At 46.6% G+C, this 23,236-nt stretch overlaps 1 protein-coding gene across 1 annotated transcript in view; it reads right to left on the bottom strand.

The window, feature by feature from the left end:
• Nucleotides 1-6,419: 6,419 nt before the first annotated feature.
• Nucleotides 6,420-23,236, bottom strand: part of LOC8052962 (ornithine decarboxylase-like) — a 33,676-nt gene continuing 16,859 nt past the window's right edge. The window contains exons 7-8 of the mRNA XM_040205733.2: nt 10,253-10,356; nt 6,420-6,767 (exon numbers count right to left, since the gene is read on the bottom strand). Coding sequence (XP_040061667.2) covers nt 6,420-6,767; nt 10,253-10,356 — 452 coding nt within the window. The remainder of the gene's footprint in view (nt 6,768-10,252; nt 10,357-23,236) is intronic.

Consider the following 23,236-nt stretch of genomic DNA (forward strand, 5'->3'; position numbering starts at 1 on the left):
GTTCAGCAAGCTCTGCTGTGTGACCTAATCAACATATTTTTATGATATTTATATCACCGTAAAGCTCCCGTTGAGCTCTTTCTTTTGAGAATAATTTTAATATTGTGCAGTAAGTATGTAATGCGTCACATGTGCCCGAAAAACGAAAATTAAAAAAACAACTAGCAAGTTTGAAGTCGATTTTGTAAAAACCTCACTTTTAATTTTTTTAATTTTTTATTCACAGTTAGTTAATATATTAGTCTATCAGAAATTGCCAAGAGAAATCGTAATATATTGTTTGTATGGCCGCAATTAAGACTCGAATCTCGTGCTATGAGCGTTTCGAACGGGACTTCGCACAGGCACTCTGCTGAGCAGAAGTTTGTCCTATGTAAGGTTTTCTATTTGTCGTTAGCAGTTGCCTCAATATCCAACCATAAACATTAATAAAATTTGGAGTAGTTTACTTAAAAATATTTACTTCGAGGTCCGTATCCATAAGTGCGGGCACAGCGCTTACGCTTCCCCCCAATACGGGAGAATGCAGATCGTTAGAGAATTCCTTTGGGGCCTTTTGCTTTCGGCTTTGAGTTTCAAATACCGAACTTGACATGTAATTGTCATAGTTTCTTATGTCAAACTGATATGCAGTGCATATGCATATCTACGATTTAGTATCTGACGCTTAGGAAGTACGGTTTGTTTTGTGCGCGTACGGACTCTTACGTAAAATAATAAGCATTTCGTAGTGTGTAAGGCTTCAAACGTGTTATCGTGTTTAGGTTTCATTTCTATTTTCAGTAATTCATGCCGGGTTACTTAGACTTTTTTCTCTTCACTTAAGTTTGTCCGGGAGTCTAGACGTTACGTATCTTCTCCGTCAATACAGGGGGCGAAGTTCACACACCTTGCAAATTACGCCGGTGCCAAGTAAATAAATATTGTTAGGATAAATATTGTTGCTTCACTGGCTTTTACGCTCAGATATTGAGGTAAGTACTAACATTAAATAGAAAACCTTACATAAGTCAAAATTCTGTTCAGCTGAGCGTCTATGCGAAGTCCCGTTCAAAACTCTCAGAGCACGAGATTCGAGTCCTAATGGCGGCCATACAAATACTATTTTACAATTTATGTTTGTAGGTCCTGACAGATTACTCTATTGCCTAACTGTGAATAAAACAATTAAAAAAATAAGAGGTGTTTTTTTTTTTTGAAAATCGATTTCAAACTTGCTAGTCTTTCTTTAGAAAAAATTGCAAGTTTCAAGTCGATCCGCCATCCCGCCCATCCGCCGAGTCCTTCTGTCGTTGGCGGCGTACCGTATCTGTGGCAGGGCAAAGACATCGCGGCAGGTGAACGTATTTGAATGCGTTATTCGTCGCAACTTACCTTCATGTATTGAAGTGCCACCGATTAATTTAGTTTGCACCGCAACCGTGGCAGGTTTCGACCAGGTTCTGGCAAAGCGTTGGTGCAGCAGACGACAGAGCCGGTACAAAGGAGAGGGACGAGAAAGGGGCAGCTGTTGGCTCGTCGCTAGCCCGACTCGGCTGTTGTTGCCGTGGTAACCTGCGCCTGCTCGCGTATGCCATGTGGTCACGTGGTAGCGGGAGGAGGGGCGTACCGAGGACTCCCGTTATTCGTCGCGCGGCGCGCGCGGGCTTTTGGAATTTTGGCAAAGGAGTTATTCGGGGTTAAAGGGCGTTGTAAACGTCTTTCATTTTTTTTTATATACATACTGCTGGCCCGTGGGCGGTAGCAGGGAGGAACAACATTTAACGAAAGGATACAGTTCATATCAGGAATAAAATCTTTGAACAATACAGTATTTACAACAGTGAATACAAGACGCGCCCAAAGCGCAAATGAAAATGAAAAGGGAACTAGATGCACGTAAAAAAGAAAAAAAAGTTATAATGAATTTAACAATAACCATATACTGACAGCAATAATCAACAATAATCGAAGACACGCGTCGTGCACATTCGAACTGACAACAAAGAAGACAATATATAAAAACAATACTATAATACAACATTCAAAGAATAACGCGATATATACATATTTAACTTTAAAAAATGAAAAAGAAAAAAATGCGACGATATGCTTACGTTTTAAACACAGTAAACAACTCTAACAACATCCTCAAACATGGAAATACTGCTCTAATTTACAATATGCTGGGGAAGCTTATTCGAATCGTTAATCGTATTTGCAAAACAAGAAAAAAGAATACATTAAAACATCAATTCTGGCCATATACGGCTGCAATGCTTTGGAATGATTTAGTTTAACTGATCTGATGGTAATGTTCTTTACTTAGCCATGATAAATCAGAAACAACAGCTTTAACCGAGCCATTTTTCTCCTGATCGCTAAGGGTTCAAGTCCAGTAACGTTAAACATTTCTGCCACAGAGGACATTGATCTGTAATTTCGAGTTATAAAACGTGCAGTTTTCTGTATTCTTCCGAGTTTGTTTATGTCGGTCTTGGCTGTGGGGTCCCAAACGATCGAAGCGTATCTTAGAGTAGATCGTATTAGAATTTTGTTTGCTTTAAGTCTTATTTCCTAATTGCTATTTTTAGGTTTATGTCTAAGCATGCATAATTTCCTATATGTAGCTGAGCAGATATTTACGATATGTGGCTGCCATAATAATCTATAGAGCGAAAGGTCCCATCCCTTTGTCCGCTTCGGAACGGCGAGGCATAGAAACGGACGTCGACAGCCCCAGTTGGCGGTCCCGATGAGCTTGTATCGCTGCCGACGCCTTTATATGCACAAAACGACAGCAGAACGACACCTGTAAGGTCTGTAATTTTTTATTTTCTCGCCTTCTTTACAGAAAAACACCGGAATCGCGCATTGACAAAATTAAATAAACTTGACAAGCTCTCGAGCAACTTCAACTTGTCGAAGGTCATTACATGTTACACGTCCCAGACGTTGCGCTCGACCATCTTCGATTTCTAAACAAAAAAAAAAAAAAAAAAGAACTTGGCCTTTTACGGCAATGTCCGCAGCAATGCCCTGAAATATTTTTGACGAAAAAAAATTTGATGACGTGAGCGCGGTTTTAACTTTTAGAAACATCGTGAAACTAGGCATCACTCAATAATTGATGAAAAATTTTTTTTAATAAAACGCCCAACAATACTTTTTCTTGAATTTGCACGGCTTTCGACTTATAATGTGGTCAGGCTTGTGCAGTTTTGTTTACTTTGAAAAAAAAAATTTAAACTATTTTTTTTTGAAATTTTAGCATCTTTGTTATTTTATTAAAAATATCTAATTGCTCCCGGGGCTTAATAAAACTTTGTGTCGGCTGCCCTGCAGGTATATTATCTATAAAAAAACATTTGAAACCGTTGAATTATATATCCTGTAGTAAGTAAAAATCCTAAAGTTGCTAAAGTGCGTTTTGACGGATAAACAGCCGTTTATTTGACCAGTCAAATAAACGGCTAAAATGTAGTCAAGGTAAAAATACAAAATATGGTGGGTTTGGAATAACAACCGATTGTCTTTTGATTCTGAAAGTTTAACCAAACTAATTTTTGTTTAAAGCGAGAAATAATTTTTTTGAAGCTGAACTCTCGCACCACAACCTGGCGTCGCTTCTTAACGCCTCTTCGCCGCACAGCACGCCACCTGTGACGATAGCTAACACGATTAGGTCCAAAGAAGGAAGGGAGTTTGCTGCCACTTCCCATTTTCCGTCTTTCCGACTGCAAGGGAGGAAACGGCGGGTATCGTGTAATAATCGGAGGTGCCGCCAGAGCGTAGCCATAGTAGGCCCGTTGTGCCCTTTGTACCCGAGGGCGGCTCCTCACACTCCGAAACGCGATGCCTAATGCGAGCAGCATCAGCTGACGTGGACTTCTCCTAAAAGGGAAACGCGATAATGCTGCTGCGAAATCTAGCTGTTACGCATACTGCGGTGAAAAGCGGAACTACTCAGCGACGAAAGAATTAACCATTTAAAGCCGATTTTAACACAAACGAGGCGTGAGCCTCCAACGGCGCGCACCACATCACCTCGCCGTTTGACATTGCCCGTTCACGGAGATATTGTGTTGCTGTTTACATCTGTCCTGACGTTGACAAGAGAGAGTTTGATTGCGATGCGTACGTAAGAAACAGTTCGCTTACTAGTGGCTGCCCTGACCTGGCAGCGCTAAGCATTTGCTGGTTTAGAGACAGTGAAAGACCACAGGAGGACATCGCCGCGCAAAACGGTCCAAATAAGAAAAGCCATAAGGCAACAAGAGTGGAAAAAAGCCCCTTTCTACAAAGATGTAGCGTGCGCACACCGTGACACCGTCTCACGCTTTGCCGGGCTCGACGTTGGCGTGCTGTGCAGAGAAGAGGCGCAAGAAACGACGCGAAGTTGCAGCGCGAGAGCTCGACTTCAAAATGTGTCGTTTTTTTCCTCTTTAGAACAAAATTATTTAAACTAAACTTTCAAGAGCAAAAAAAATCGTAAACTTTTCTGTAAAAGTAGCCATGTTTTGTATTTTTCTTTGGGCCACCTCAAGGCAGAATTGACGGCTCTTTAAACGGCAAAACGCAATTTTTCACAAAGATGAGTTTTTTTTTTTCTTTAAAATATTTAGTTGTTCCCATCGGAAACCTTCTTTGTGCACAGTATACGTACACGGCTATCAATAAACGTTTCTACAGCCACTTGCAGCACAAAGATAGTTTGTAACAAAAGTAAAAAAAATTGTTACAAACTATCTCTTGGCTGCAACCTTTGTGCAATGTAAGCAACAAAATCTTTTATTGTCCAATCATTTTATTTGTCACTCCACTCCTTACTGAAATTACTTCTTATCGTTTAATGTTGCGAGTTATATTTAGGAATGGGCACTTAATCGATTAACCTACCAATTAATCGATTAATGCTTTAATAGTAATTAAGTGCTAACCGGTTATTCGGTAACATTTTGAGAAACAAAAAGAAAGTAAAAATTTTACGCTTTCGCCACGCACACGTGAACGAGTACACCTGTATGAAGGGCAAACTTAAGGTGCAATTTAGCTTGAAGTAAACTGTAGGTGAGAAATCTGTACCTTCAGACGAATACAGGAGGTTAATCGTGTCCAGGCCGCTTGAACGCACTTCGATTGTCTGTTTAGCGCAGCAGAGACTATTGTGAACAATGAAGGGGGGTCGCTCATGCCGGAGAATATCAACGAGCCTATTGCCTCATGCAGCTGAAGTACTAATCTCTGAGTGTAACCGCCGAATTCATAAACCTCACTCCAAGTGAGGCGCCCCTCCACTTCCTCGAAGAAGACGAGAGGACCGGCGCGGGCCAATTCGTCACAACGGATAGGCGTCGCGATTGGCCCGCGCCTCTTGGAGATAGGCTGACCGGCAATAGTGTAACTTATATAGGAGGCACAGGCCAGGCTCGTAGAGTAGCTATTGGTGCCCTCGAGCCCCCTATAGTCAGTAGATGCACGTTAAAAACCACACAGGCCAGCAGTGGTACTGCACTGGCTACATTTCTGGTCTACCGACTAAACCTGTGTTGCCGCACCTCAAAAGGCAGACCGACCTTACACTGTATAAACATAAACGTCAAGTTTAGGTTTCATTTGGAAATAATTTTGATCTTTCGGGTGCAGCGTAGAGCCGATGCAACTCTGACTTCCCGCTGTGTCTGTGATACAGCTACGATCCAGCGCCTCATCGCATGCGCACTAGCATAAAGCTGTCCCTTTTTATTTCTTTATTTTTTATTTTATTTGTTCATTTTAGATTCCATACAGCGCCCATGAAGACAATGCAGCAGGAGAATGTCAAACGAAAAAGAAAAAGATATTACAACCTATCGTTAATTTATCACTGCGATTTACATGTGCATTTCACCTCCACGCTGTGCGTACATCCTCCTGGTATCGCCAATTGTGCGTACCATACCGTCACCAACAATAAAAGAAAGACAGCCCCATTGAATCGTGCATCGGCAGCGCCCTAAAGGGCGAAACACGTGTGAGTAAAAAAACCGCCTCCCGTTGCGTCGCCGAGCGGCGTAACCATGGCAACCACCACTGGCACCACGAAGTGGCAGAATGCTGTGCCGCGACGTCACTGCGTCAGCGTTCTGGCGAGCTTTTGCAACACCACCTAGAAGACCAGGCCTGCGCGTGACGTCATCGTTACTGGACCCCCGACGCTCCCCAAGTGGAAAACACGCTGAAGCTCGACGAGAGCGGCCGCAAAAGCGGCCCAAGCGTCCGCCTTGGCTACGCCGCGCGTGCTAGCGTTGCGCTCGATGTGAGACTCTGCTAGAGGCGAGACGGCGATGTTGACGCAATCTATAGGCAACGCTGGGGAGATCCACTATATTGGGGTGAGGGGGAAAGGAGCAGGCCTTGCTAAGTGGTATTGGTTCTTTGCTGATATGTGATTAGCGCTTTTAAGCCGTTTTGTCGCCACCTGCGTCGGCGACCGTGATGCGCCCGCTTGGATGGCGAGCCATGATCGCTTCCTCGACCTGACCGTAACCTCCTCTCATCACCATCGAATCCACGATTCGTTGAACGGACGGCTTCTTGTCCGCGGTGGTGATGTACTTGACGAAGGGGAAGCCGAAGCCATTGAAACCCGTGACACCGATCAGACTGTAGGCGCCCATGTTGTCCATGAAGAGCCACTCATCCACCGAGACGTCGAACATGAGCGTCCTTTCCTCCATGCGGTCAATTGGATTGCAGGTGGCTCCCCACAGCGATGTGAGAACATTGCGGGGTCGGTCGAACGGAGGCTGCGCAGAACAAGTAAGCAGAGTATAGCACCGGATATTTGGGGGTTCACGCTGCTCCTACACATCGTACAAAAGACACGGGGTTCGCTGTAGGCATGAGAACAGAAGTATCTGCGGATACGCTTCAAGCATCTTCGAAGCATAATTGCTTCTTACGTATATATGTATGCATGAAACACGTTTACAGACAGGTTTTGTACGACTCCGACAGTACCCGTCACACAAAAAACACTCCACAGACTGTGTCCGCAGACTGTCTTTTGCACGAAGTATCAACAATGACCGCGGTCTAGTGTTAATCATTGCCCCGTGCATGGGGTTGGCTTCGAGCCTGCTTTCACCGCTTCAAGTTTAGATGACCACGCGCGCCCTGGAGGTTCGACCCGCTCATACAACAGCCGTGGGCAAACAAACTTGCCTATCGACAACGCGCGTCGGCAATCTCGGAGCTCATGACCCGCCACGACAGCTTTCTGTTCTACCGGGTGTCTCAAATAGTGGCCAGGCCCTTTAAATCGACCGCAAAAATCGGTTTCTTAGCCTATCGCACTACGATTTTTTGCAGCGTTGCCCGCAGGTGGAGCATTTGTTCTGTAACATTTCCGAAGAGCGAACTTACCCGAGGAAAAAGTAAAAAAAGAAAAAGTCTTAACTCCTATGAAAACGCAGCGAAGCCACCGATCTTCAAACAATAGTCCGCCCTATGGTTTGAAGACCGGTGGCTTCGCTGCATTTTCATAGAAGATAAACCTTTTCCTTTTTTTTACATTTTTTCTCACATAAGGTCGATGTTTTATAAATTTTATAGAAAAATACACCGCCTGTGGGCAACGCTGCACAAAATCGTAGCGCGATAGGTTAAGAAACCGATTTTTGCGATCGATTTAAAACGCCTGGCCGCTATTGGAGACACCGGGTATAAATACCGAGTGCAAGTTTGACTGATTTTGCACCTCGAGCGTTTGTTTATCCCCCCCCCCCCCCCCCCCCTCTCCCCGTTAACACGCCACCACTACCAAACCCGCTCACGTGTCTACCCCTTTCCTCAACCAGTGATGACGCCCGATGGGTTCTGATGTGCCAGGGACGCATTTCGAGCGCAGCAGATGCTACGGTCCGAGGCAGCCAATCAACCAGCACAAAACGTGCGTCGTCATGGCGACCGTTGTTTTTGGGGTGTTTGCTACCAGCGGCTGAAACCAATCACGCAGAATAAACGTGCCGCCGTAATGGTGCGTTTTTTTTTTTCTTGCGTGTGTGAAAATTGGTATATATGATCAATAAACCTGTCGCGACAACTCGAGTTCTATACTTTGTTTGACCTTCAGTCCAGACGCAGACGGAGCAAATGCGACCAACCAGGCAGCGTCAAAAATACACAATCATGATCCTCGTCATGTTGTCGTACGTGTTCTATCATCGCGGAAATAATCATAAACAAAAAAAAAAGCCCAGTGATTTGCACTTTTGTCGCTATTTGATTGATCACATTAAATGCTCGTAGCATCGGCTTCGTCTGAATTGAAGCTGAAACGAAGTAAAGTCACTAGACCTGCCGCGACAAGTTTGTGGTTTAGATGAGGATGGCGTCACGTCACCTACACAGTAATGTTTACCCGCTAAATTTAGAAGAAAATTTTATGTGACGAGAGCTGTACACAAATTACGTTTCTCCGCTAAGATTAGAGTGAAAATTTACGTCACGTTACGCGTCGTCAACACTACCTATGCACCAATATAATTTCCCATTATATTTTGCGGAAACATTAACACAAAATGTTGGCTCTTCACGCCCCCAAATGACTGTCTAATGCAGGGGTGGCCAAGCTGCGGCTCGCGAGCCGCATGCGGCTCTTCGCGTGTTAAAGTGCGGCTCGCGTCATCCTCCCCTAAACCCTCGCTCCCCCCCCCCCCCCTCACCCCCCCCCCCCCCCCCCCGCCACCCTTCCAGTCACAAGAGCACTTTTTCAAAACGAAATATTGAACGCGTGTTAAATCGAAAGACAGGTAGCGGTTTGGTAGTGTTGTGGTACTGCTACCGTACAGTTGGACTGGTTTTGACTCAGATAGATTAAAAGTCGTTCGAGTTTCATTTATTTCGTTAGACAAAGGTTTGCCACGCCCCCCCCCCCCCCCTCCCTTCCCCCACGGCTTTTGTAGGTTTCGTGGTTTTGCTTGCGGCTCTTAGGCCGGGACAGCCTGGCCACCGCTGGTCTAATGCCTTCAGAACATATTTAAATGATTATTTTTTTACGCAATATAATGCATTTCATGCATTACTAGAACTTTGGAGATTGATTGATTGATTGATTGATTGATTGATTGATTAATTGATTGAATGATGGATTGCAGTCTTTTGATGACAGGGATGGCTCGAGGCCGCATTGGGAGAAAAAAAAGAGGGGGGGGGGGGTTCGGTAATTTCAACATGTCAAGCAGGGTACTAGGGCAGTCTACTTGCATTACACCGCTCGGTATAGGCCACTGATTTTTTCATAATCTGCGGCCGCCCTTTGGGCGCCATCATCTGTTTGTATAATAGATAAGGGCTGCTAGGGGGGTAGAGGTTACGTGTAGGTCGTTGATGCGGTCTCGGCCATGTGCGAAGGCAGGACAGTACTTTATGAGATGCCAAAGATCTGCGCGACACTGGATCTTGGTGGTGCGCTTGATACAGGTGGCGGCTGCAACTTACTATGTGCGGTGTGTAGGCTGCGTTTGCCATGACTTGGTTTATAAACCTTCTTGCTGCCTAGAAAGTCCTTTGATGAGGGGCGCCTGTGGCGTAGCCTCCATTAGACGCTGTTTGGTAGTGGTCTTGGTTTAGGTACGTTTCGTTCGGGTCCAGGTGATAGGGTGTCTGGAGTGTTGGACTGTTGGGGTGCGGGGTGGAGTAAGTTTGGTCCGCCACGCGTGCCTGTACGGCTGCTGAATCCGCCGCAGTATTACCCCCGTCATGCACTGTACACCCGCAAGCGATATAAAGGTGAACAGCCCTCTTCTTGTTTTTGACGCTCCTGCAAGTTTTGGAAGAAGCTCTGTTCCAGAAGAGGTCTAGAACGCAAAGTTTAGACCCTAAGCCACGTACCTTTTGAGACGTTGAGAGTCATATAGCTTTAGGAAGCATTGAAACAGGCAAAAAACCAAGTAAGCTGTTCACCTTCATTTTGCCGGCGGGTTTACGTCTTGGGTTCCAGAGTACGTTTACCTTGATTCAAAGTTCTTGAAGCACCTGCAGTCGTTTTCTAATTCGATACGCTGTGACGCCTTCCGTGGTGAAGGAGGATAGTTCCTGTACCGATGCGAACAAGTCTGTTAAGAGGCGATATTGGTATGGGAAGATCGCGTCTCTGTCAGTGATGGCTCTGTGCTGTATGTCCTTCAGTGTAGCTAGCCGGTTTTCAGGTAACTGGCCTGTTTCTCTACATTTTTCTTCGTCTTTACGGGGGGACTTGCTTTAGCAGAAAACAGGATTTCGTACTCACCTTCAAGGGATAGAGCTGAATATCCAGGAACTGGTAGAGATTTGCGCAGACGCAGTTGTTATTACTTTCGTTGATGAAGACATCCACGTGCGAGCGCACCAGACCTGCGGTGAGGTCCAAGACGCTTCTCAGACAGTGTTACCGAATCAAAGGGGCCGTGCAACGATATTTATTTTCACTTTACACGAGCTTACTTGCACTAGTGGCACACAGGTACACTTGCACGCAACGCCACTGACCAAGGAACTTCCTCTTTCTTTTGTTTTTTAAGTGTCAATTCAAGGACAAAAGCGAGCGTTTTCTTTCAATCTCTCCTTTCCAAAACTTAAAAGGGCTGTGCAACGACATTGGGTAGGAATATGACTTACTTTACACCAGCTTCCTGTCATTAGTGGGACCCAAGAATACTCTAACGCAACCGTACTGACCAAGAAGCGTATTCGTCCCGGCGGAACTCGAAGGATGCAAGCGGAGCTTTTCTTTCAAGCGTGGTTCACATGCAGCGGTTTTGGCACTTGAGCGGCGCGATTTCTGCCGTCGCGACGCTCTGGCCAGCACCAGCGGTTGAGCGGCACGAGCGCAGCGACGGCAGAAATCGCGCCGCTTTAGGGCCAAAATTGCTGCATCTGAACCACGCTGTAGTCTCTCCTTCAAAACCGCCTTTTGCTCCTTCACGAAATTTGATAACCGAGCTGTGGGGACAATGGCAACAGTACGAACCCCGGGAATGCGTCATCAAGCTTTGCGATCTCAGCTGTGACGATATTCAAAATACTGCTCACACACTGGACGCGAAGACTGCGTACGTATTCGATCTGGGCTCGTGAAATCGATGCCTCGACATGCATTCGGGTAGTGGCCCGTGTCCAATCGCTGCAACGACAATAGCCGAGCCATAACAATGTCTGGAACTCAGCGAGTGTCCTGTTCTGTGTGTGTGTGTCCACAGGAGTCAGGCGCCAGTAGACGAGACAGCCCGTGCCGTCTCGTGCTCTGGTCGGACAGACTCCCCTTTGTCGCGTGTCGCGCGTGTCGCGTGTCGCGTGTCGCGCCATGCTTCGTGGGAATTACAGTTCCCACGACGCATGGCGGCAGCGGTGGCATAACCAAACATGCTGGTGAGATCGGTTTATTGAGTCCTATTCTAGAATAGCGTGGCGGAGTGGGTAGTCTAGACAGCCGCTGTTTCGCAAAGTCTCATACCAAAACGTCATTCCAGAGCATCATTCCAGGCTGAATAATAGACCCTTTACCAAATTCAGCGCCATTTGTCAAGCCGAGCGCGAAGCGTCCAGCAGCCGCCATAAGCTTGGTACACGACCGCCGTACGCGCTCGTGCAGGTGCCTGCGTGCGTTCGTTCCACCATTTTTCGCTTCTGCTTCTCATACCCGTTCTAAACCACCGCGTCGATTGGGACACGGTAGAACTTCACTACAAAGCCAGTTCATTCCTGTATACCGCTTTGCAATCAGAGAGGCGTTTGCGACGCGAACAGGTGCAAGGCAAGCCACTTTGTTCATAAACCTTTCCGCATTCGTTGCTATATTGCGTATTTTTTCGCTTAAACCCTCCGTAGTGTTGATTGCTCTTGCTACATGTGTCGTCTTTTGCCTTCCCGAAATATCTTGGTGCAAAAAGGTGAATTAATGCCATAAAACGCGACGACGAGAAGTTTTTTTACGGTGGCACAATTTACGAAAGTGTGCTCCAAGCACTTCACCGCTGACAGCTATTTGCCAAACATGGATGGGGATCGGTGCTATTTGAAACGGGGGGCAGTCCCAAGTGTGTTCACGTTCGCAAAACTAAACCCCGCACCCAGGAGGCCACGAAACCGGCAACAACGCTTCGTACAGAGGTCTGACCCCGTCGGGAGCAGCACGTCTGGGCCCGCAACGCAAGGGTTGGCATCCGCTGCTGGTCCCACTGTCGTCGCGACGCAGAGATGGCGAAATTACTTTTAAAAAGTAATTAAATTACATTGCTAATTACTTTCTTTGGAACTCAAAAACGCAATTAAAGTACATTACAAATTACCGCAGTCTAACAGTAATGATATTACATTACAATTACTTTCCAAAAGTAATCAAATGGCTTTGACATTACTTTTGAATACCTTGAGACAGTAAATCGCGCTCACTTTATTTAGCGTATATCTGCCAAAACTCAGACCTTCCTGTTTGCACCGCAACAGCCTTATGCGCCTCAAAGTGAACCATACTGGACAGTCGTCTTGCTGGCACACATGACATAAGTGTTAAATATGACGAAAGCTTTCTTAGGTGACACTCAAAGACGGTCGACTCACCGGTTTCGCTGTTCATTCAACGGTGAAAATCGATACTGAAATGGTGATATGTTTCTGTCTTTCTGATATAGACGAAGCTATAACGTGTCAGTTTGTTAAGTCGGGCCATGTGAACTTGTTCTTGCAAGGAGTCGCCACGTGAAACGTTTCCCTTCCGCCTCGAACGCAGTATAATCCTATTGTGCCAGGCGCACCTAGTTGGCGTATTCCCGACCACTCCTCTCAAGGAGTATTGTTCCCCAAACACCCGAAGAGCCCAAGTTTTTGCGAATTGTCACACAAAGGGGCTGGATAATTGCTAAGCACAACCGTCGCCAGTCGAGAAAAGGAATGGCGCGAGCTTCCTAAATCGTGTACTTTCCCAACAACCCGGTGGCGATGTTAGCTTCTAGGCTAATTCCCTAATAAACTTCCCAAGGAAAGACAGGGGGCATACCGCGAGCGGCGCCTGCTTTGCTCGAGGACAAGCGAAACGTTCTGGAGCCTTGACAAGCCATTCAGGGTTAACTATTTATTCCGGTCGTTCGTTGTTCACGATGGTCGAAGCTTACGGTTTGACCTAGTTTGACGAAAGAACAAGGAGGCTGAAGATCCGCTTGTCCTGTGCTCCCAAGTTTTAAAATCTGTTGACCTCGCTGGTGGTGTGCCCTTGCCTTGTAGTCTAAAAGCCGTTCATCCCTCAGCTGACAGTGCGATGGAAGTTACGTGCTCGCTGGACAGTCACACGTTTATTTTTCGCCCCGTAACCACGCTTTCGTTCACACCCATGCGCAGAGAAAGGGACGGGTCAGGTGATTAAAGAGAGTTGTTCGATTGCACCTGGTTAGCTTGGAGCTCCCACCGCACTGCCAGCTTATGGATGAACCAAGTACAGTATCGTCATGATAACGTTACGCCGTGGATCTGTCTTGCCTGGAGTTCGTAAGCCGTGGCCTTCCAACGATTTCTACACGTAAGCTTCTTTCCTTCGCGTTTTCAGCCCACCTTTATGCGTCTGGTTAGTTCTTCGTAAAAGGCTTTGCACTCAGCGTGGCCGTCGTTTATCAATGCTAAAGCATTAACTATCCCATGGAGCAGGCACATAGCTAGGATTTTGTTTAGGAAAGGGGGGGGGGGCGCCCATGAGAAAATGCTGTATGAGGGGGAGGGGGAGGGGAGGTCCCGGCAAAATGGAAGATTTTGGGGGAAGGGGGGGGGAAGGGCCCCATGGGCCTCGCCCTGGCTACATGCCTGTCATGGTGCGAGGCGATCTGATCAGTTTAAAGCGCGAGAAACGGCACCTTAAGTCCTTTCTCGAAGTGAAGCCATCTCCCGGCTATGAAACTACGCGAAAAGCCTGGGCAACGGCACCTAGTTTGCCCTAGGCTGCCTACATGTTTCCGCCGCTCCGCTGTTCAGGGTGGCGACAACGTTTGTGGTCCCGGTTGCCGACGAACCAGTGTTGCCTACCTCGTAGGTAGGCAACCTACGAGGTAGGCAGCTCCCCTGCGAAACAGGGGAGCTGCCGCTCCCCTATTTCGCAGCAGGCGAAACAAGGGAGCGGACGAGTGGCTTGCATGCTTTCGCATTCACAACTCATAAGAAGTGCTTAAACTACCTGGAGCCTTTTTTCGCTGATGTCTCTTTCACAACATTTCACCATGCAAATTCTCTTTTCTTTAAAGCTTGTAAACGAACTTTCTCATTTGGAACAAAAGTAGTTTCAAAAGTGACCCCTAATATTTGTCGAAATTACTGCCTGAAGGTCATTCATTACATTACTAAATTACCAGCCTAGAGAAGTAATTCATTACATTACTCATTATCAGAAAAAGTAATTTTATCAGAAAAGCAATTGCTGCCATCTCAGTTGCGACGGAAGCTACGATGTGTGGTGCTGAAAAGGTGGTGACCGAGCCGGGCGTTTGAATACGACCCCGCCTCGCCCAGCGAGACCGGCCGCATCGATGACGACGTAGCCTGTGATTGAGCGTGTTCACGCGAAGTGTAGGAGCAGGCACAACAACTTGCAGCGCTAGCGGAACGCTCTTAAGCACCCGAGATGAATTTTAAATGTGTGACTGAGGAACTGAAGCCGGCAAATTCTTCTTTGTACAGAGCGCAACGAGAGCTTGAGATAGCTGTAGAAAAGAACGCGCAATTTGAAGAACAGCAAAGCAGACAATTTTCTGTCGAGTGTTTTAAAGACAGCCCAGATGGAATTAATTTTTAGACTGGCCCTTCTAACTACGAGGCCTTTACGAGTCTTAATCGCTTCCTTGATCTCGGTGAAAATTGTGAAAATGTTAAGGTGTGGCCATGGAGCTCCACCGAAGTTTGAAGCAATGCAGGGAGGCCCCAACTGTTGCCTGCCAAGGAACAGCTGTTCGTTGTCTTCTAAGGCACCGCCTGGGTTTGTTTGAAAAAGATCTTGACTTCAGGTTTAGAATTTACTTTGCAACAGTCTAGATTGTGCACCACATGGAGAAGCTTCATGCACTTACAGATAGGGCAGTTCAGCCTCTGGATGTCTAGAAAAGCAGTCGACGATGCCATGCCGGCTGTGTTTAAGGAGCTCTATTCCACTACCAGAACGATTATCGATGCCTCAGAAATTAGATGCGAGGTTCCCAGTTCCCTTGTCCTTCAGTCATTCACATACTCACCCTACAAATTAGCTAATATTTTCGAAGCTTTGATTACCATCTCACTAAATGGAACGCTAACTTTTCTGTGAAAGCTGTTCACTGGTTCAATATCTGTCAAGGAGCTGGTTCAGAGAAGTGGATGTCTGAAGCTCAAGTTTGAGCGCGGAGACAGTGCGGATAAGGGCTTAAAGGACTCCTTTGGCAAGATAGGATTTTCCTTGAATATCCCCCTTTCTACGCAGAGAATGTTTGATTCGAGAAGAAGTAAGGGAAACGGAGGAAGTTGAAAGTCTCCGAATTCATGTCGAGAGACGCACCCGGCGTATCAACGCTTTTCATATCTTTAACATGCTAATACCACTGTTCATGGCACCCCTCATGAATAACATTTGGGCACTTTGCGCGTTTCTTACTAACTTGCAAAGTCCGTTTGTAGCGTGCAGAGATTACTACTCTACACAAAATGTTCTGTGCTCTGCAATATTTCTCTCATTGTCCTTTTGTCTGTGTGATGATGCATCTGTGAATCAAGGAGTCTAGCAAGATATGTTGAATCTGTTCAGTTTGTATTGAAAGCTTCCACAGTGTGAAAAGGCGCAAGAAATGTATGATAACTTCGCCGCTCTTCTTTATTAAACTGACATATGAATAGTGCTGGATGTTACCCACAATGCAGCAGACTTTTGTTCCAAATATGGCAAAAGAGTGCCAAAGTAAAACCTGTCCAGGATATCTTTACAGACTTTCCATTCATTTTTATCAAGTATGATCCACTTAACAACAAGAAAATGAGGGGAATACATAACTAAGTCAGAACAAGTCAGTCCAGTGAGGACCAATTGTCCCAAGACTTGATAGTAGTACTCATGTTCACGGTGAAGACTTAACGTCCCACTGTCGTTCTTGACGAGGCACAAGCCGTCGGCGGTCGGGAATGTAGCCGCATCTTTCACTGAGTAGGGGCACTTGACCTCTAGGATGCCATGGAAGTTTACATCTTCAGGGTCCCAGACAAGTCGGTCAGGTGAAGTACCAAGCCATGGGCGGGCTGGATCAACGACGAGGCCACACTGAAAGGTCCGTGCGTCGTGTCTGGCAGTCCGAAGGGTTGTTACATACTTCCGTGCAGCCACAGGCTAATTTGTATCTCCATATTTGAAGAAAAGAAAACCGAGAAAGGGGAGTTGGTATAGCGTAACCAATTTTGGCGCACATTACGGCTGACTCACACGGTGGACATTAGTAAACACTACGCCAGAGTTTTAGAATGGCGTTTCCCCACAAAAAAACCACTGCCTCCAATGTGTAGTCGCACCTCTGCCTCTGTTGAAGCGTAGAGCCCGAAAATGTGGTGTTAGGCGCAGTAGCGACGGCGTTATTTCATCAGAAGTGTTATGGCGTTTTGAAAATTGCTCAACTGAAGAGTGACAGCCGAAAGTTAGTGTACTTCCCTCACTCGTTAAAGATATCTGTGTGCAGTGAGGCTTTCCAGACCCTTTGCTGCCCCCTTCTTTACGTGTGACCGCCGGACCCAAGTTCGAAGCAATGAGGCGGTAGCTGTTGTAGAACCACATTAAACCGTATAAACTGAACAACTGTTTATTAAAGGTACACACTGAGAGTTTCATTACTATAAAGACAATTTCGAGCAGAAGACACATTAGCCGCGTCCTTCCTTTAGGAAGACGCAACACAAAGAGACCCGATCCACACCCCGGCCACCCAGAGATTCCCCTGTTTCTCTCTCTCCTGTTAAAAAAAAAAAAAAAAAAAACACCACGCCGATCACGTAGACTAAACACTCCGAAAAACTCCCCGTCCCTGAGCCGATTTTACGAAGCGGGGAGGATGTTGCGCGAAACTATCCGCAACATCCTCCCCGCAGATGAGCTCAGCCAACGCTCAGCTCATCAAGTGGGTATACACGCTGAACAAGGCGCCTGACATCTGAGCCGTTGCACAATTTTATCTTACAGGCTCGCTCGTTTCGGCCCCAAGCTGGGAAACACTCCAGAATCCTGCCGGTTCTCCAAAACAATCGAGGAACGTGGTCGTCATGCACAATCTTCGACATCACCGGCATTGAGACCGCTGCAGGATTGAGGCCTACAAGTATGAGCTCCTCGTAGGTTATACAGATATTCTTTAGCCTACCTGTTCCAAAACATGTTCATTAATCGATGGCGGTGTGACCATATCCCAACCAACTCCGTTCTAGTGGATGTCATGTCACCTCGTTTATCGTGAGGTAATGTGAGCACAACCGTTAGTGCAGTTGTGATCTGAGCGACATCAAGCGCAGCCTTGCCGATATTATTTTCATACAACTCTTAACCTCCAAGTGATCCTGTGGTTGACGCAGTAGTCTTTCTTCAATTTGTAACTACATAACATTGCGTACATTTGCTTTAGATCTTCAGCAGCTCGTTTGAAAGTCAGTGCATTATCTGAACACATTATTCGCGGCAACCCACGTATTGGCACAAAGAGTCTGAAAGCCATGAGAAAGGCGTTGATAGACATATATAGGACAAGTTCTAAATGTATCCCTCGCGTAACACCGCATGTGAATACGCCTTGACATTGTACACGGTTTTCAGGCAGAGGTGCCATCGGGGTGGTCATGGGCTTGAGCTTGAGTCGAAGACACATCCTTACAGCGTCTGATCACTCCTTTTACGCTCTGTCGCCCTTTCACAATCTTACAGTGCACCCACACCACCATGCAGAATGCGAACATCCGTGTGCTCAACGAGGAGCTCTATGAAACAGTTGTCTCCGGGAAGTAGCACCGAAAACTTGGTCTCGTCGGGGGCCGAGGAATTCTGCGGTAGAGTCTCAATGCGGATGACGCCGTCTTCATCCAAGAACGGGTGCAAGTCCCGGATGCGCTAGCTCGACCGCAGGCAGCCACCGGCGACGAAACTTGCTTTTTTCTTTGATGAAGCTCTTTTCCTGAATGTGTTTCGTCCAGTATCTCTCTGCCTCCTCCAATTCATTGGCGGACTAAGATCCTCTGACTCTTGGACCCTTGCTTTGTAGGTTTTTAATGAATCGCACGATCCACGCAGTCACCCTCATTGCCTTGAGCCATTTGTTGTAGTCTGTAAGCACGGGGAGACCCTCTTGTACGGTTGTTTTGCAGTGCAGCACTGCGCTTTTGCCTCTTAGCTCAGCGTCAGCATCCGGAACCTCGTCGTTCGTCTCTCTTCTTTGAGGCCAGAAATCTGGATTACGTGACAACCACTGCGGGCCCTGCCACCACACCTTGGAAAGGGTCAGGTTCGAGGCGGGTACTCCTCGGGTGAGCATGCCCGCGAGGTTGATCTTCCCTGAACAGTGTCGCCACCGAAGGGAATCGGTGTTGCTCTAGATCTCCACGACTCCGTTGCACACAAATGGCTGCCATTTGCTTGCCGATTTCTGAATCTAACTGAAGGTGATGGTGGAATCTCTCCAAAGGTAGCAATCCTGGTCGGGCAAATCCAACGTCTCAGTCAAGAAAGCCATTAATCTTGATCTGATAAGAGCGCCGAGGAGCTGCAGACGTGGCAGGTTAATTTTCTTCAAAGGTGCAACACGTGCCTTTGACATCACAAGTCGTATGCAGGTGTTTCTGTTAATGTCCTCGACTCGCATGAAGGCCACCGCTCCATACGCCTCAGCGCTTGCGTCCGTGAAAGCATGGAGTTGTCTGGACTTAACTGCTCCCTCTGCCCTCAAGAAGCATCTGTCGACTGAGAGAGAGCCAAGTTCGGCAAGTTCGCCGCACCATGCAAGCCATTCCTCACGCAACTCATTTCGCAATCATGTGTTCCAATCGATTCCTCTCTCCCAAATTTTCTGAAAAAATAATTTCGCTCGGATGCTGTATGGAGAGAGCAGTCCTAAAGGGTCATAAAGTCTCGAGTCTGAAGAACGAACCTCTTTGTATCCATTCTTTCTTTGACGAAGTCTGACGGTGACTATAAATTCAGCTGCAGATTGTCTTGTTCGGTATCCCAAAGAATTTCAATGATCTATTTCAGGCCTGACGATTCAGCACACGTAGACGTCTTGTCCGCAGTCTTTTCAACGTGACACGATTTTTTGTTAGCTTGTCGACAACATTTAAAGCCTCATTCCCGCCTTGACAAGCATTTCCGTGGAGTCATCGCAGAGTTTCTGTGCCTCGTCGTATGATGAGACACCCACAATCAGGTCGTCAACATAAAAACACTTTTCAAGGTGCATCGCCGTTGGATTGGCCTCTCTTTCGACTGAACGCAGGTGATGCTGTTGTGTCGCTGCCAAGAAAAAATGGTCTGCAGTTGACCCAAGAGGAACTCGTCTTGAAACATGAAATAATAAAACACTTGTCATTTGTGTCTACCTGCTCTGTGCTCATGTTCGAACTCTTGTCATTCGAAACTCTTGAATGGGAGGCAATTTTTCTTCAGGAACGGGAGGGCTGTCAAACCACAGATAACGAAGAGCATTCCTGTCCTCAGGTCTCACGCTGATTTGAAGAAACGCCTTCTGAATTTCAGCTGTTAGTGCTATCCTGTGGAAACGGAAGTCCACCAGGATCTTCAGCAGGTCGTTGTTTAGGTTGGGTCCTTTCTCCAGATGGTCGTTTAGCGAGAGTTACCCTGAAGTGTGCGAAAACGCATCGAAAACTACTCGCAGCTTTGTAGTAGCTGAAGCTTCTCGGATAACTGCTCTGTGCGGCATGTAGCACACATTTTCCTTGTCGTTGGTTTCTTCCGTCACTTTCTCTGCATGTCCGTCGTTTAGGTATTTCTCCATAGCAGAGCTGTACTTCAGAAGAAGTTTTTCGTCTCGAGGCAAGTAATGGCAAAGCCCTTCCAGTCTCTTCTCTGCCAGCTTTCGGTTATTGCCGAGATCTCTGATGTTCGGATACTTCCAGGGAAGGGCAACTTCGTGTCTTCCATCTGTCATGGTGATTGTCTCCTCAAACACTTGCAGTAAAGACTCGTCGTGAGCAGTGTTGGTCGTTGAGTCCTTGATGCCGAGGCTTTCAAGTTCCCAGAACTGTCGCAGGGTCGAACTTACTTCATCGTCGCCCGTTGCACCGGCTCTAAGCATGCACACGTTGCGTGTTGTTTGGTTTGGAAAACAACAATGTCCCATTGCTGTTTTCACGGCTGATAGACACCTGTTGTTTTCATCCCAGCATACTTCATGATCTAACAGCTTTCTAAGCTGATCTGAACTAGAAGGCTGATTCCGCACTCTCTCTCTCTGAACGCCTGGGAAGATGAGCCCATCCGGTAGATAATTCTTTTCTTTCGCGATTTTCTGCACGAAGTCATGGTCCATCGGCACCCGATCGATGTCTTTGCATATGACCGGTACTTCAATCTCCTCGATCCTGTGCTTCTCATTGTCGTAATGACTTTGAAGTTCGATCTTGACCAATCTTCGCTCATGCCTTTCGCTGTCCCTGACACTTCCGAACGCGTTATTTACTTTACCAGTTACCTTCAGCTTCAGCCTTCTTGACAGATCTTTTCTGATAAAGGTTCTTTGACTGCCTTTATCAATGACGCCTCTAATGTAACAGCATTCATGTTTTGTCATGAGGCACCTGCGGAACGTCTGCAGAGGTATGTACATCGTCGTTATCATCACAACCTTCGTTTGTTTTTAAGGCTGTGTGAATACTCGTGCTATTCACTTCGTTTCTTCCGACCTCCGAGGACTGTTTTGCATACCGTGGGTTGCACATTGTAGTGGTATGCCTGCCTTTGCAGTTTTCGCAAGTTACCTTACGGCGGCAAGTTCTTGCGCGGTGACCTCGTGTCGTGCATTTGAAAAAAACTTGCCATCTTTAGGCAAGCGTGTCATCTTTTCATTGAGGCCCTCTTGATGTCTGCAATCTTCGGTTTTGTGCCCACTAGAACTACAGAAAAAGCAGTTATCAGAGGTAAGCTTGCTGTGAAGGGCCATGGAGGTTGGGAAGACCTTTCCTTTTGAAGCTGAGCGTCGTTCTTTATTTCTCTGAGGAAACGCATAATGTCCGCTACGCTCTCTGCTTTCAACTTAGACCGACAGGAACTCCAAAATCTTTTCAGCGTCCCCTCTGATGGCTCAGCGTCCACTGGGCCGTTATAGCTTCGGTGTCGATAGTAAACTACGACTACGTCATTGGGCATCGCCTTCAAGAGAACCTCACACATCATCAACGAGTAGGACGCCGAATTTACACCCATTATAATGTCAACCCCTGAATATGCGTCTGAGCGTGATCACGTAGCTTTCGCAATCCAACGACATCGTCTGGGGACCTCACCTGGTGTATCGTTCTAAGCCTGTTCAGGTACTCCTTTTCGATCTAAATTTTATCTCCAGACCTCTTCTGTAGTACCTCTATCACCTCGAAGTTACCTTCCTCGGTTGCTACAAGTCCAGAGAGAGCAGAGGCGGCCGTTCCGGTAAGTTGAGATCACAAGTAGTGAAATTTCCTAAAACTCAACAAGCTGCTATTATCGTGAACCGTCGTTCTGAACTGATACCAAAATTCCTGCCACTTGCTGAGTTTCCCGTTGAAGGTGATCATTTGCAGCTTAGGCAATCTTGTACCGCTTCCGGTGTCTCTCTCCCGATGCAGCGAGTCGTCTGTGCGCGTCATGGGGCCGTTCTTTATTCGGTCGATCCTAAGTTCCAGCTACGCCAGTGAGGCGATCACAGTGTGCTCGTACACCATCACGGCGTCGCACTCAACAATGAGCTCCTTGGCAAGCACCAATTCTTCATTTAGCTTCATGATCTCGGTGTTGCTCAGTTTCAGTCTTTGGTAAAGCACGCTTAGAGGTTCAACGTCTGTTTGAGTGTATGTCAAAGATGCTCTTACCTCGTTGACCAAACGAGTGTTCTGGGTCCTGCTCGCTGCTCGTCGTACTTTCAGGCGTTCCATGGACTTCTTAATCCAATGGCCTCGTAAACACAACTCTCTTTATCTTTCCAGGTTTCAGCAGTGGCAGCTTACCATACAGAACTGTTGTTCCGTTGTTGAGTGCTACATTCCAGACTTCGAGCATCATAAGCGGATAGTGTTAGGGCCTGCAAAAAAATCGGCAGTGGCGAGGTAGCAGCAGTGATCAACAAATAAGGAAAAAAACAGTCGCAATCAGTTCATCAGTGAGTAAAATGTGAGGGCACAAGTGAGCTGGTGGACGTTACACATTTTAAAAATGAACTCAATAAGATATCCGTGTTTATGTTGTCCTTTTAAAAACCGCGAAGTCTGGGTTGTTCTCAAAAGTGTCATCTAATGACATTCAGTGCAATGCTTCATCGACAAATTGTTTTATCGAAACAAGCTTGCGTTCGTTTATTCGGTAAAAAATCGTGATGTTTCGTCGACATCAATTTGTTTGCGATATAGCTCTGCATACTGACTCCTTAATTGAGGCTGATTCGGTCGGGTTGCGCTGGAGTTATATTGCTATGTGCTCAGTGCCCTCAGTGCCGCCTGACTTGACTTAGTTGTCCGTACCTGCGCCCTCAGGTTTACATTGGGCAGCCCCTTAGGCTGCAAACAATGGTGATAGGCAGGCCTACTTTTAAGGCTCGCGTATATATATATATATATATATTTTTTTTTTGCTGTATTATAGCATTGTAAGCTCGGTATACGAGGTGGAATCAAAAAGCCCCAAAAATAGTTTTGTAATACGAAAGAAAAGGGGGCAGCACATCGGTGCACACAGCAGCGGTCGAGGGCGGCGACATCCATTTCTCATCGTAGCAAGGATGTCAGTCTGATAACATCGGAAGCCGTGCCACACAAGCTTTCTTTATCGTGTGCATGCAAACATTTGTTTTTAGTATGGACTTCTAAAACGAAGAGAGCTCCAGGCGACCTTCCACGAGCACAACCACCGAAAATGTCAACAAAATTAGAAAACAAGTGCACGAGAGCCATTTGAACGCGCTGTTCAGGAGATTGCTTAACATTGTCGATGTGCCAAAGGAACAGTGTAGGCAATCATCACGCCAGTTTAAACATGCACTTCCTTTACAAAGTTGGTGGAATATATACA

This window comes from Ixodes scapularis, unplaced genomic scaffold (assembly GCF_016920785.2).
Source record: "Ixodes scapularis isolate PalLabHiFi unplaced genomic scaffold, ASM1692078v2 PGA_scaffold3__209_contigs__length_174095766, whole genome shotgun sequence".
Lineage (NCBI taxonomy): Eukaryota > Metazoa > Arthropoda > Arachnida > Ixodida > Ixodidae > Ixodes > Ixodes scapularis.